The sequence below is a fragment of the Berghia stephanieae genome, chromosome 1 (genome assembly GCF_034508935.2).
Source record: "Berghia stephanieae isolate SIO BIC M18660-M18661 chromosome 1, UCSD_Bste_1.3, whole genome shotgun sequence".
NCBI lineage: Eukaryota > Metazoa > Mollusca > Gastropoda > Nudibranchia > Aeolidiidae > Berghia > Berghia stephanieae.
In genome coordinates, this window is record NC_088360.1 from 102,622,869 (window position 1) to 102,637,087 (window position 14,219).

The following is a 14,219-nucleotide window of genomic DNA, read 5'->3' on the forward strand; positions in this document are numbered from 1 at the left end:
TTGCTTGGATCAATTTATATTGTCAACATTTGTACTCATATCACATTTAAAAACAATCAAACCATTGCTTTTATCACTTGATATTGTCAACATTTGTGTTTTTATCACTTTCAATCACTATCACAATCATTGCTTATATCACTTGTAAACAAAAAATCCCAATTCATGTTTAAAACAAATATAAACAATAAACAAAACGCCTATACTGCAATACTCTATATAAACACATAAAAAAAAACAATCGGCCAGAAAACTCGTCTTTCATGCCTATCGACCGATCAAAATAGCCTCATTTTTTTCAAAAACTCTCTAACCTTGGTCTTTTATACCGTACTAGGTTTTTTTTTTGGACAAGATAAAGTTTATTCTAATCGATTTGTTTTTGAAAGCCGAGTTTTCTGGCCAAAATAGAAAAAAGGTTTTTTTTCTTTTCAGAGTACAGGCAGTATACAAATCATTATAATGTATAAAGAAAATCGAGTAGAAATAAACAAAAAGTGCAAATAGGCGGCATTTGTAATATTCTACACTTAAAATATAAATGTTAAGTTTTTGGAAAAGCTTTGAAAAATTTAAGTCTTAACATAACATAACATAACATAACATAACATAACATAACATAACATAACATAACATAACATAATATAAGTCTTCCTCAGGTTCTTTTTGTTGCGAGACAGTCGGTATTTATTTTTTTAGATTATTGTCTTTACATTATTCACCTCAGAAAAACTCATGAAATAATAATATTTTCAGTCATCAGTATCGCTCTCTAGCCCAATATTGATGTCTTTTTGTGTCAATCTAGAAAAAAAGAGCTTTTTAGAAAGCCTCAAATCAACAGTTTTCATAGAAAACAAAAGTATTTATGTCCTCACATATTTACACATGAAAACATTTCATTATTTGAACCAACTTGGTGCAATAAATAACCAGCTTTACAGGTACTCACATTTTTAACAAAACAATAATAATTTTTAAAAAAGACACAACCCCCCCCCCCCAAATATCCTTCTCCTCCCTACCCCCCCCCCCCCCACCCCAACCCCTATGAACAAGTATGTCGGTCATTACTTCTTACCCTCTAGAAATTGTTAAAGTCTCTTTATTCTTCATCATCATCATCATTGCCTTTTTCACCCTGGGTCAGGGTATAGGCCACAGACAAACAGTTTCCATCCTTCTCTATCTTTATTCTTACTCTCTCAAATTACATAGGTGTATAATGAGTACCTGGTCGATACCAGACAGCATTGTCAGTTTTGTTGAAATAAAATGTAACAACGCTGTACAGGGTTATGTCCAGTCCTACATGCTAAGAGTTGTTGTTGGCGTAGGACCCCTTATTAAGTGGTCTTAGCACATTTGGTGGATATTGTATAATATAATATCTCAAGGTTCTATAAGTCCCATCATTGCTGGTGATCGTTTGGAGTGAGTAAATGGAATTTAAAAAAAACCCCACCAAATAAACAATTAAATACATAACAAATAAAGACAGGAAGCAAAATAAAACACGGCTACACAGAACAAAAAGGCTAACAAAATAAAACAGAAATTAAATCAAACTCGAAGTAATAAAGGAACAAATGAAAATACTAAAAATGAAGACGAAAAAAAATATATATCTATATTTTTGAACAGCATTTAAGAAATCCCAATTGTAATTTTCATCCATTCTATTGAAACCTACACTTAAATATATGAACTTTCATACCTCCCCGCCTCATATCTGTTTTCAATGCTAATAATTTTTTTATAAGCAATAGAGATATCATTTTGGAAATATCAGCAACGTAAGACATCATATTAATCATTGGAAACATCGAGTAAGGATTACATTATCAGAAATCACTTACAGATTTGTATAAAAATACGAAAAAAATAATAAATTCACCTCTTATTACTGGTTGCCAGATATATCAATGGTTTGAGCATCAACCCAGAAACTTTATGAAAATAGATAATTGTTTCCAACGCACATGCTTGAAGTAAATCTAATACTCGGCCGCTCATTCATTTATCACCCATCCGCTTTCACAATAATTAATGATATAACATTATTTTGTTTTGGACATCACTGTCTATGCCCTCCCCCTCCCCCTCCCCCTTCCCTATATTTTCCATCATTACATTATCCACTCAAACAGAATTACACCGACGTTTCCATGCGAATTGGGGAGCAAGGGCATTCATTTCCTTCTCCATTTCCCGTCCGTCTTCCGTGTGAAAGCCCAATTGCTGAATGCTCTTGTATTAGCGTCACCCCCGACAAGTTTTGATTGTTCGAGGGTAATAATTCGCTATCGAAAACGTCGGAAGCGTGAAATTGGCAGTCTCTCGAAGAAATCGAGTTCGGCGTTGCCAACCCGCCATGTTGTTGGCTGCTGCTGTCTACGTCATCGGATTCTGCCCCGACGTCATAATCGTCGACCTCGTTACAAGATTGAGGAACGGTAACTTTAGGAAGAGATTTTAATTGAAATTGAAGAGCACGGTGGTGGGATGAATATGATGCTGATGGTGATGGTGGTGATAATGATGTTGATGGTTGTGAATTTTCTGGATGATTAAAGCCGGATTGGTTTATGAGCACCGAATTACGATTGTTGACATTTGAACTGCTGCTGATGGGTTCGATGGTCGTTGGTCTCTTGGCGATGGAAACATTATTTGATACTCGATCACGTGAGGTCTGTGTGGACGATGATTGGCCGTTAGTGCGTGCTTTGTCTTTAATGACGTGTATTGATTGGTTGGCGATGTAAGAAGACTTTTGCGGTGATGGACGATCAGCGACTTGGCACGTACGCAAAGCCACCTCGTAATCAGGGGGAGAGGATGAATTATTCGGCGTTGAAGAAGAGGAGGGGAGGGACGGGGGTTGGGGAGATATAATTATTGGAGAGTCATTGCTGACCATGTGATAGGATAGCGATACTGATGACGGCGAATTCATGTCTACAGAGGAACGGACGATAACTGCGACGCTCGATGGCCTATTTTCTATTGCGGATATTTGCGTATCATGCGAACTATTGTTGTTTCTATAACATATTTCTGGTATACTCCTTCTTAGATCGAGACTTCTACGTAAACTGCCTACACTATTACGTCCGCTAACGTCATTATTTGTATTATTTTGTTGACGTCTTGCTGACGTCACGGAATACGTAGAAAAACTCGACCTAATAGAATCTATTCCGTCAGGAGTCCTATCGGTATTTCGAGACGTAAAAGGCAACCCCGCCACACTTATAGATGAACGAGTGTTTCGTTTATTGTTAAGAAACTGTCTGTCCCGGAACAGCTGGCTAAGTTGGTTCCGTATAGTACCCGGATTTGCAAAGGCTTCAGATGATGATTGCGGGTCTCCAAAGGCCGAACAGCTATTAAAACGCTTAACCTGGTTCATGGTAATGGCAGGCGTGTTTGATATCACATTAGTGCTACCCCGCGCCGTTGCTAAAGTCACATTAGTCAAGCTCCGTGGGAATTTCTGCGTACTTTTGATAGCACCGTAATCGCGGATGGTCTGCATCTCGAATGCATTATTGAGCATCGCCTCAGAGTAACTAGGTACGATAACATTATTGTTTCGTATACTCATTTCTAAATCGTCACTGTTCATGGTATTCACTCGTGTCATCAGATTTGGGTAATTCTCGTTATCGACGTAGTTTGACCCGAATAATTTGTGGATATGGTAATGTAGGTGCGCTGTTTTATATTCGATGAGAGTTCGTAAAGGCCATGAAAGCAGGAGCGTTGACGCAATCCAGAAGGCGGTGTGCGAGACGTACCACGGCAGATGGTTTGGGTCGGTAAAGGCGATCATATATTCTCTAAAATCCAAATTTATCAGATCCATTCCTTCTCGTCCTTCCATGTAATCGTCTCGTGTTTCGTAGTCTTGAAAAAATTGCGCTCGCTGTTCTTCAAACTCGTATTCCGTTTCCACATTGGCGAAGGAAAACCCTTTGCTGACCTTGATTTTGATTGCCTGGAATTTTTCCAAGTTGCATACTGCTCTAGATATGTCCTTGACCCCGCACTGTGTAAAGTTGAAGGCCGCTCCGGCTGTATTTGAATCCACTCTCTCATAGTACACCTGAAATGATAGCAATGAAATAGAATCAACTCAATGTCATTCGCATTATTAAAGAGCATAATGAACAAATATGAATAATATAATTACTTCGAAAAAGATAGCCGTGCCAAATATTTCTCTGCAGCCTTTCTAGATTTTAAGTGACGTATTAAAATATTTTTATTCATTTTGTTATTGGCTGAAGAAGGGTTTTAAGCCAGAAGCGTTCCGTGTTTTGTATTTTGTTATTTTTTCGAAGATGGCATATTCAAATTTGTTCATCATTACTTTATACAGTCCACAACTTCTAGCGGCTTTGTATGATAAAGAGCATAACAAATTGGCACTCACCACTTTACTCTGTACTAAGTCGGAATGGTCTACTAGGGGACAGTTTAATCTAAACTAAAAATGACCAGAATGAAGTAACTCATACTTTTCGACGTTTAAGAAACAAAACACACTTACTCAATAAATCCTTCTATTGCGACTCTAATTTTCTAAGTCACTTAAAAAAACAACAACACATTCACTCCAAATGGTATCGTTTTGAAAAGATAAGTCACACATGGCTCATGTTTTCTCTAGATCATCATCATAGATCGTCGCTCCAACACCGAACCCACTCCTCAGCATCTGGGAAGCAGACTCTTAGGTAATGCAGCTGGGCCCGTCCTGGCATTCTCTATGGATGTGCTCCATCGTCTGCTCTGGGCATCCACATGTACACAAGCTAGTCTCAGCCAGCCCCCACTTTTTCATGCTTCCAGCTGTTCTCCCGAGTTTTACCGTACTCTGTTCATTATAGATAGTGTGTTGGTCCGTTAAATTTCCGGATGGCAATGGTGTGACTTTCTTAGCCAAGCGCATACTATCTATATATAGAATGAAGATGACGTCACTCAAGTCTTTGTTATTGTTTTTTTGCCATCCAAGTATTTGAGTAATTCTCACTAAACTGTATTAACCAGACTATAAACGATCAATATAACACATAAAATTGTGCGTTGGTCCGTTATATTTCCGGATGGCAATGTTGTGAGTTGCTTATTCAAGCGTACACTATCTATGGTAATAATTTAACAAAGCTCGCACTCAACGCCTAGTTTTAAGCTACATAAACACGTTTACTCCATTTTGATATTTAATTAACAACATTCGAGCCCGTACAGCCTTTATTAAATTGACCAGCACGACAAATGCGATGTAATTCCCTCACACAGCAGGGTATCGATGCCGTCATTAAATACTTGAATTTTGTGCTGCCAGCTGAGAGAGTGCGATTCCATCTTAACCGATTCTTCCTTGATTTGTTCACGTATTATTGAAAGCGACGTGTTTCACAGTTTCACAAACTATCATTTCAGCAAAAAGACAAACAAACGAAAAAAACCCAACAAAATAAAGAAAAAAAAGTGTCGACACAGTGTACAGTACAACAATTGAGCTTTTATATAGAGCAATATCCACTAAACGTGCTCAAAGCGCTTTACAAGGGGTCCCTAGCCAACAGCAACATTTAACATGTAGGACGGGACATGACGCCTGTTAGGCATCATTGCAACTTTTTTTTCATACAGAGACAACGCTGTTAACGGCCAGGTACTCATTTTACACCTGAGTACGGTGAGAGAATGTGAGTAAAGAGCCTTCTCCAAGGACTCAACTATGCGCCGAGCGAGGCTCGAACCCAGGACCTTCCGATCCGAAAGCGAGTGTCATACCACTAGACCACATAGCCGCATACAGAAACGAAGGATTTTACATACAATCGTATGTAGTGCTAACCTCATGGTTTGTCCCAATGTAAATATTGCTGTCCGAATGTTGAAGAAATAAAAAAAAAACAATTTGAAATTGAATGTAAGCTTCAATTTAATATACGAAAATACTTATTATCTCATTCATCTGTAGTGTTTCATTCATCCTGTTTTGTTGATAGAGGGGAAACCCGAAACGTCCATTTTATCTGTTTTCGTACATCAAGCGATTCAATTTCACATTGTTATTTATTGGTTTATCCCAAAACCACCAGTTATTTCTAAACAAAAATAAAAAAATAAAACAAAATCCTTTATTCATCCAATAGGTGGAATTTGTCTCCAGGGTCTATCAAAGGGCAGACTGGAATAACCCAGGCGTCAGCCGCAATGCAGCGCCGGAAATTGAGCTAGGGCGAGGTGACTTGCACATAGCGCAGCGGCGGGTGATTGAACTCAGTACCTTTTGGGTACGAAGCAAAGACTATACCGCTGAGCCACGCTGCTCCGAGTTACTGTATACATGATATATGATACATACAAGCTATATAACTTTATATTATAATATATATATATATATATATATATATATATATATATATATATATATATATATATATATATATAATATATTATATGAATCGTGTTTGATACAAATATGGTACGAAAAGTGCTCGACATGTAGTAATGGAGCGAATTATTATTTTTTAAATATTTACCACAATGTTTGAGACAGTCTACATTAATGTTTCAGGCTTAATTTGCCATCGTCAGGACTGAGTTCTTTTGTTGACTGTTGTTGTTTCTTGAAGTGGTTCCGGTTTAAAGTTAATTAACAAGAACTTCCGGCGATGAGGAAACGTACCGTACATCTCACTTTTCGTGTTGAGTGTGGCTTCATGAGGGTGTTTGATTATAGTATATTTCTCTTCCAGGCATAAGCTACATTGTTTTGATGTTGGTGTGTATCCTGTTGCTTTAGATAAAATTTTCCATGAAATGTTGTGGTCTAGTTTGTTGTCTTTTAATTTCCAAATATGTTCGCTGAGTTTTGTGGATGTTTTTTTTTAGTGTTTCTAAATGTTGACGTGTGGAGGTTGTATCTTGTTTTGAAATTATTTTCCGTTAGTCCTACATATTTTTCTTGCTTGTTTGTTTTAGTTTCGGTGACTGTGGCTTGGTAAATTAAACTTGATTCTAAACATTCTTTGTTTAACGGGCAATGTTCCTTATTTCTGCAGTTGCATTTTCTGGTGGGTGGGTTTTGCTCTTGTCGGTGGTTTATTAATATTTTTTTGTTGTGGCTTGAAATTATTTGTTCTATGTTGCGCATACACGAGTAGCTTATTTTTTATGGTATTCCTGTTGATAATTTTATGTAGCTTGTGGTTTTTGGAAAGTGTTATCAATTAACTTCAGGAACTGCTGTCCTATATATATATATATATATATATATATATATATATATATATATATATATATATATATATATATATATATATATATAGTTTATTTTTTTTTCTTCATCATTAAAGTGATCCAATGTCACATACGATTGTATGAGAAATCATCGATGACTTTTGACACATCGTGTTTATCTGGCATCGTGTCGGAATGAGATCGTTGAGGAAAACGAGTTAAATATCAAAATGTTTTATAGTCAAGAGATTTACGCATTTTGATTTTAAGAAACAAAAATCTTTATCCTCAGAGAAGGCATTCATTTTAAATCAGATGTTACAAGTATCATTAAGAACACAACACGAGTGGGAATCGAACTTGGGACATGCCGGTTCGATAGAGTGTCTTGCCACTAGACCACAAAGCCGCATAAAATAATATCGCATATAGACAACGGGAATAATAATAAATCTTTATTGTCCTCAAAAAAGTGGCAATTTAGCATTTGGTTCCATATTTATAACAATACAATATTGACACAGACACACTCACACAGATGCACACTAGTAACATCGTAGTCATCGAAAAAAATAAAAATAAAAATAAAACCCCCAAAACGGCATCAACAACAACAACATCATCATCATCATCACCATCACATATTATCTCTCTTTCTACTATTCATTCTATCTTGCCGTTTTAAACCAATTAACTGCCGTACTCTGGAAAAACACATATTTAAAAATTTGGGCCAGAAAACTCGTCCTTCAAATATCGATCGATTTGGCAAAACTCCAAAACCTGGGGGCTTCTTGAAGACCTCGCGAGGTCCCCAGTTTGAGAGTTTTTTTGGGGGTTTTTTTGTGGTCAAGATGAACGTCATATAACTCGATCGATATTCGAAGGACGTTTTCTGGCCAAATTTTTGAGTACGTGTCTTTCCAGAGTTAACTGATTAAAATTCAGGACAGGATGGCTTTTATCTAATTATCACGTGGGATATGTCATGTGATTCCCTGGCACATGGGATATAATAATATGAGCCTACCAGGATCGTTGGAAATGCATAATATGACGTAAGGCAGAAATTAACTCTCTCCTTACCAGCCATTTTTAGAATTTCCCCCAACACAAAAATAGACTTTTCCTAATCAAACAAAAAAGTAACAAGTGCATTCAACACAGAAATATGTTGTTCAGCAAAATGAGTTCTACAACAAGTATTTAGTATTTAGAGCTGTGATCAACCCTTTTCTTTACATTTTGTGATGTACAAGAGAAGTCAGAATGAGAAAATTGTTGTTTGCATCGTAACGAATACGACGATTTCCCTATGGTTGGTAAGGAGAAGTTTAAACGAAATTCTATTAAATTTGATACGCTTACACGGCCCATTTTATTTTGTTTCACGAGTTTATCTCATTCTTCTTATTTGATGTGGTACATGTTTAGAATAATACACTGCCATTCCGCTGTTTTATATCACCCACTGATTCTATTGAAACGAGACTTTATATTTCCTTAGCTGAACCAATTGCAGAGAGATCCACCCATGCCTTTAATACTGTCGTACTCCGAAAACACACATATTTAAAAATTTGGCCAGAAAACCCTTCCTTCAAATATCGATAGATTTAAATCACTCCCATCTTGGCAAAAACTCTCAAACCCGGGACTTCGCGGGAGTCCGGGGTTTGAGAGTTTTTGCCAAGATGAGGGTCATTTAAATCGATCGATCTTTGCAGGACGAGTTTTCTGGCCAAATTTTTAAATATGCGTTTTTCTAGAGTACGACAGATTACTACTAAATGCTATTAAGTCCATTGCAAATGTGTCTTTTTTTGTGCAGTTGTGTATGAGTTTGTTCTAGCCATAGATTTATGGTTCTAGCTCGACCCCGAAATGTTCCATACTTGATTACTGTAACGTAATTAGCAACATTAAGACTACAACATATAGGAGTCTAATTCCAATAGATAGAGACACACGTTGAACTCGAATTTTAAAAAAACCCACAAAGATATGAATCGTCCTTCAGAAACATTGAGCCGGAGTTTATCCCGTGAAATGGACAACAGCAATTGCTTGCTACTCTTTGGAATGGACATACCTACCTACCTATTTACTGCTGGGTGAACATGGGGATCAGTTTAAATCTGCTGCATTTTAGTAAACAAAAAAAAATATATAGCATTTAAAAAACTGAACTGGGTTTAGAATACAGTGCTATGAACCTATAAAGAATTAGAAACGAAAACAGATTACCTACTCTGTCCAATTATACTCTAAATACTTTCGTTAAATTATTTTTCAGTAAGAGTTAAAATGCAAAATAAATCTATATTATCTATACACTTTGCATAACAAACAAACGTAAAACAAATCGAATCTCTCTAAAAATACAATTTCCATTCTGACAATCTCTATCAAAATATTATGTCTTGATAGCCCCATTAATTCATAACTCTATTACAATTCAGCCGCACCCTGGAAAAAAACCAAAACAAATACATTTTTACCATTTTTGTTAGAAAACCCGTCCTATAAATATCGATCAATTAAAATGACCCTATTGTCAAAACCTCTCAAGCCTGAGACTTCACATGAGGTCTCGGGTTTAACAGTTTTTGACAAGATTAGATGACGAGGGTCATTTTTATCTATCGATATTAGAAGGGCGAGCTATCCGGCTACACTTTTTAAAAAATGTGTTTGTTTTTTTTTCCGAATAGGGCAGAGTATTTCCCCGCCCAGATTTTGATGAAAGTGGGAGATTGGAAAAGCCGCCATCCTACAATATGAGAGGGATTACATGGAAATATGTGATTGGAATACAAAGAGATGGAGTGAAGAATAAACTCTACATAATTTCCATAACGATCTAATATCGATTCTCTAGAGAACGATATCGTATGTATAATAAATAAAAGCCCGTCAAGATCTATCTGCCTGTCCGTGCATATTAATGCACCAGTATCGTAACGTGCTGCCAAATATTCGAGTATTTACATAATAAGTGGATTCCGTTCTGTAGTTAAAAAAAACAACAACCCTCGCAAGACTGTCCGTCAAGTGGAATTACACGAAGTGAGCGTGGATGATGGTGGATTAATGTAGTCAATTCGATTGGTATTATCGGCTTTCGTTTGTTATTTTGTTTATGGTTACACATTACAAGAATTCCAAATATCTCAGTTGGGAGTGTACTTGTCTCACAAACATACTGCATGCCCGGTATCGATTCCGGTTGAGTCGAGATTTTTTCTGACCGTCCCCCTCCCTTCTCTAAATCCTATCCACACAGCAGTGATTGAACTTCTGCTATGCGCAGCTATGTGGCTTTGTGGTATGACACTCGCTTTCGGATCGGAAGGTCCCGGGTTCGAGCCTCGTTCGGTGCATAGTTGAGTCCTTGGAAAAGACTCTTTAGTCACATTCTCTCACTGTACTCGGGTGTAAAATGAGTACCTAGCCGTTAACAGCGTTGTCTCTGTCCGAAAAAAAATTGTAAATCGCCTAACAGGCGTCATGTCCCGTCCAACATGTTAAGTGTTGCATTTGACCAGGCATCTATTGTAAAGCGCTTTGAGCACGTTTAGTGGATATTGCCCTATACAAAAGCTCATGTTTTTTAAATGTTAACTAATTAACTCACGATCGGGCAGATAATTTGTAGGCTCGAAAACACCTCGTGAAAAAAGTCTTTGTCATGACATGATATCAAACATATGGATATAACTATAAATAGACAAACCTTTCGAGAATTTTAGAATAAAAAATTAATATTTTCAAGCTTTTGTTACAATCACGGAAGATCATCAGCACTGCGGTTATGTGGTCTAGTGGCATAACACTCGTCTTCGGATCGGAAGTCAAGGGTTCGAGACCCTGTTCTGAGCGGCGCATAGTTGAGTCATTGGAAAAGGCTCTTTATTCACATTCTCTTACCATTCTTTTGTGTAAAATGGGTGCCTGGTCGTCAACAGGTTTGTCTCTGTCGGAAAAAAATAATTGAAATACCGCCTAACCGACGTCATGTCTCGTCATACATGTTGATTTTTGCTGTTGGCTTGGGACCCCTTGTGAAGCAATTTGTGTACGTTTTGTTGGGTAATTCGCTAAATATAAGCTCAATTATATTTTTGAATAGACAATCCCTTAGAGAATTGTTAGTATAATAGATTATTATTTGGAAGCTTTTGCCTACCCTCATGGAAGGTCATCAACATTAAAAGCTGGAACGGGAATAACAGACAACAGACTAATTTACGAAAAAACCCGATCTATCACGGTCTGGACTTACTTTCGCTTTGTTCAACAGAGAGAAATAATCACTCGTAACACCGCCTTAATTAACATTGCTATAATGAAAATGTCGGTTAAATAACAGTGTGTTTGGCAATGGCTTACAGAGTGTAGAATAGAATCATTGGGACTGATTGACGGCCTTGAGATGTCTCGCGTTCAATCGTAGCCATCGTTATGTTATATTCTGATACTGAAATCCAAAAGGACTGGCAGTTTGACGTCATTATTTGGTTTTTGCACCGCCTAATGAGTTGTCGTTAGTAGAGCTCATGGAAACAAGTTATTTCATTGGTTGAACTATTGAATACAACTCACAATTTGTTTTTTTTGTGGCAAAAGAGGCATTTTGACGTCATTTTTTGGTCAGTGTCAGACTATAACTGGACGATGGCAACGGCTGCGATCAGCTACAGAAGTGATATGCTTTTGCGTATTATATTTGGTATGTTTTGCGGAAATGAGAGTAAATCTTAAAAAAAGAAAGATTTTGAAGTTTTAAAATCTCTATGTAGACGTCTAGTCTAGAACTGTCGGGGGGAAATGACTTCGCGTGATAATATTTGGTGAATTTGTGTATGTTTTGCGGAAATTAGAGTAAATCTAAAAAAAAAGATAGATTTGAAGTTTTAAATCTCTATGTAGAAATGTCGGGGTTGGGGGGGGGGGGGGGGGGGGGGGGGGGGGGGGGGGTGACTTCGCGTGATAATATTTGGTGAACTTGTGTATCTATGTTTTAAGGAAATGAGTGTAAATCTAAAAAAAAAAGGAAAGATTTTGAAGTTTAAAAATCTATATGTAAAATGTCGCGGGGATATTATTAACGATCTGGCTACTTTATAGGTTCAAAGAAAACAGCTTTGGAATGTACATTGTATCAGACATTAATAAGTAATAAGACAAACCTTCAGAGAATTTCATTATAATAGATTATTCCTTGTTTTTCTTGAGTTTTTGTCTACCATGGAAGATCATGAACATTGAAACGCCGAAACCCGATTGAGAATTAGACCACAGACTAATCGAGTGGAAAACCCGATCTATCAGGGCCTTGACATATTTTCTCTTTGTTCAACACCGTGTTAATTAACATTGGTATAATAAACACCTTGATTAACCCGTGAACTGCCTTGACCTGGAAAAACACTTATATAAAATTTTGACCAGAAAACTCGCCCTTCAGATATCGATCGATTTAAATATCCCTCTTCTTGGCAAAAACTCTCAAACCTAGTACATTGACGAAGTCCTGGGTTTGAGAGATTTTGCCAAGAATAGGGTCATTTAAATCGATCGATATTTGAAGGACGAGTTTTCTGGCCAAAATTTTGAATACGATTTTGTGGTAACTGGTTAAATAAAAACGTGTATGACATTGACTTTCAGACTGTAGAATAGAATTGCTGAATGGAACACGATCTTCTTAATAATTGTCAAGGTTGCGAGTGTATTTAAAGGCTTGTTTATATAAACACGAGAATTCGATCTGATGTTTAAGATTTATGTAAAGATGTGAACGGGAAATGAAGGGAAATGTCGACATATTATTTTAGGAAGTTTGTTTTGAATAATTCGTGTTTGCTTGATTACATGTTTACATAGAATGTCATTAGTCGTTATGATGTATCATTGATTACAGTCGTTGTCGCCAGCAAAATTACCACAATCGCTACGGCCGTCGTCACCATCATGATGATGATGATCATCATCGTCATCACCATCATCGTCATCATCATCATCATCATCATCATCATCATCATCATCATCATCATCATCGCTCATCATCGTCATCATCATCATCATCATCATCATCATCATCATCATCATCATCATCATCATCATCGTCATCACCATCATCATCATTATCATTATCATCATTGTGACGATGGAAATTCAACAGGTTTTTTCCACACCTAACGCACGACGAGAGCGGCCGTCTGTTTTGAACATAATTATTGTGAACAACGAATGGACGATAAATGAAAATTGTTTGCATAGGAGCACGGTGTAAAAAAACAAAACAACAAAAAACAATATCAGATCTTTATACACTTCAGGAAAAAAAGGGGGGTGGGGGGGGGGAGCAGAGGGTCGAGTTGATCAAGAATTACTTTCAAATCTAGAGGCCCTGGTTCGAGTTCAGCTGTCAGCATCTCGTCATTTCCCCTCTTTTAAAAGCATGAAACAGATTTTGTTTTTTTAAATTGAGCTTTTATATAGAGCAATATCCACTAAACGTGTTAAAAGCGCTTTACAAGGGGTCCCTGGCCAACAGCAACACGGAACATGTAGAACGAGACATGACGCCTGTCAGGCGATATTAACATTTTTCGGACAGAGACAATGCTGTTAACGGCCAGGTACTCATTTGACACCTGAGTAAAGAGCCTTTTCCAAAGAAACAACTATGCGCCGAGTGAAGCTCCAATCCAGGACCTTTCAATCCGAAAGCGAGTGTCATACCACTAGACCGCATAGCCGCAATTTATATCACAATCCGACGCTGCACTGCTTCTGACGCCGGGATAGAAAGGTTTGCAAGGTGGGTTGTCGTTAATCAATCTGTGAACAATAATTTTATAAACTTTATATATTTGCTTGTAATTCTGTACTCGTGAGCAAAAAAATTAACAAGGGCTGCACGGAACACTTTTGACCCCAAA

The 14,219-nt window shown here is 37.2% G+C and overlaps 1 protein-coding gene across 1 annotated transcript in view; it reads right to left on the bottom strand.

The window, feature by feature from the left end:
- Window positions 1–2,115: 2,115 nt before the first annotated feature.
- LOC144962590 (uncharacterized) overlaps window positions 2,116–14,219 on the bottom strand; it is a 112,017-nt gene continuing 99,913 nt past the window's right edge. The window contains exon 6 of the mRNA XM_078895673.1: window positions 2,116–4,111. Within this exon, the coding sequence (XP_078751799.1) occupies window positions 2,153–4,111 (1,959 nt within the window). The 3' untranslated portion in view covers window positions 2,116–2,152. The remainder of the gene's footprint in view (window positions 4,112–14,219) is intronic.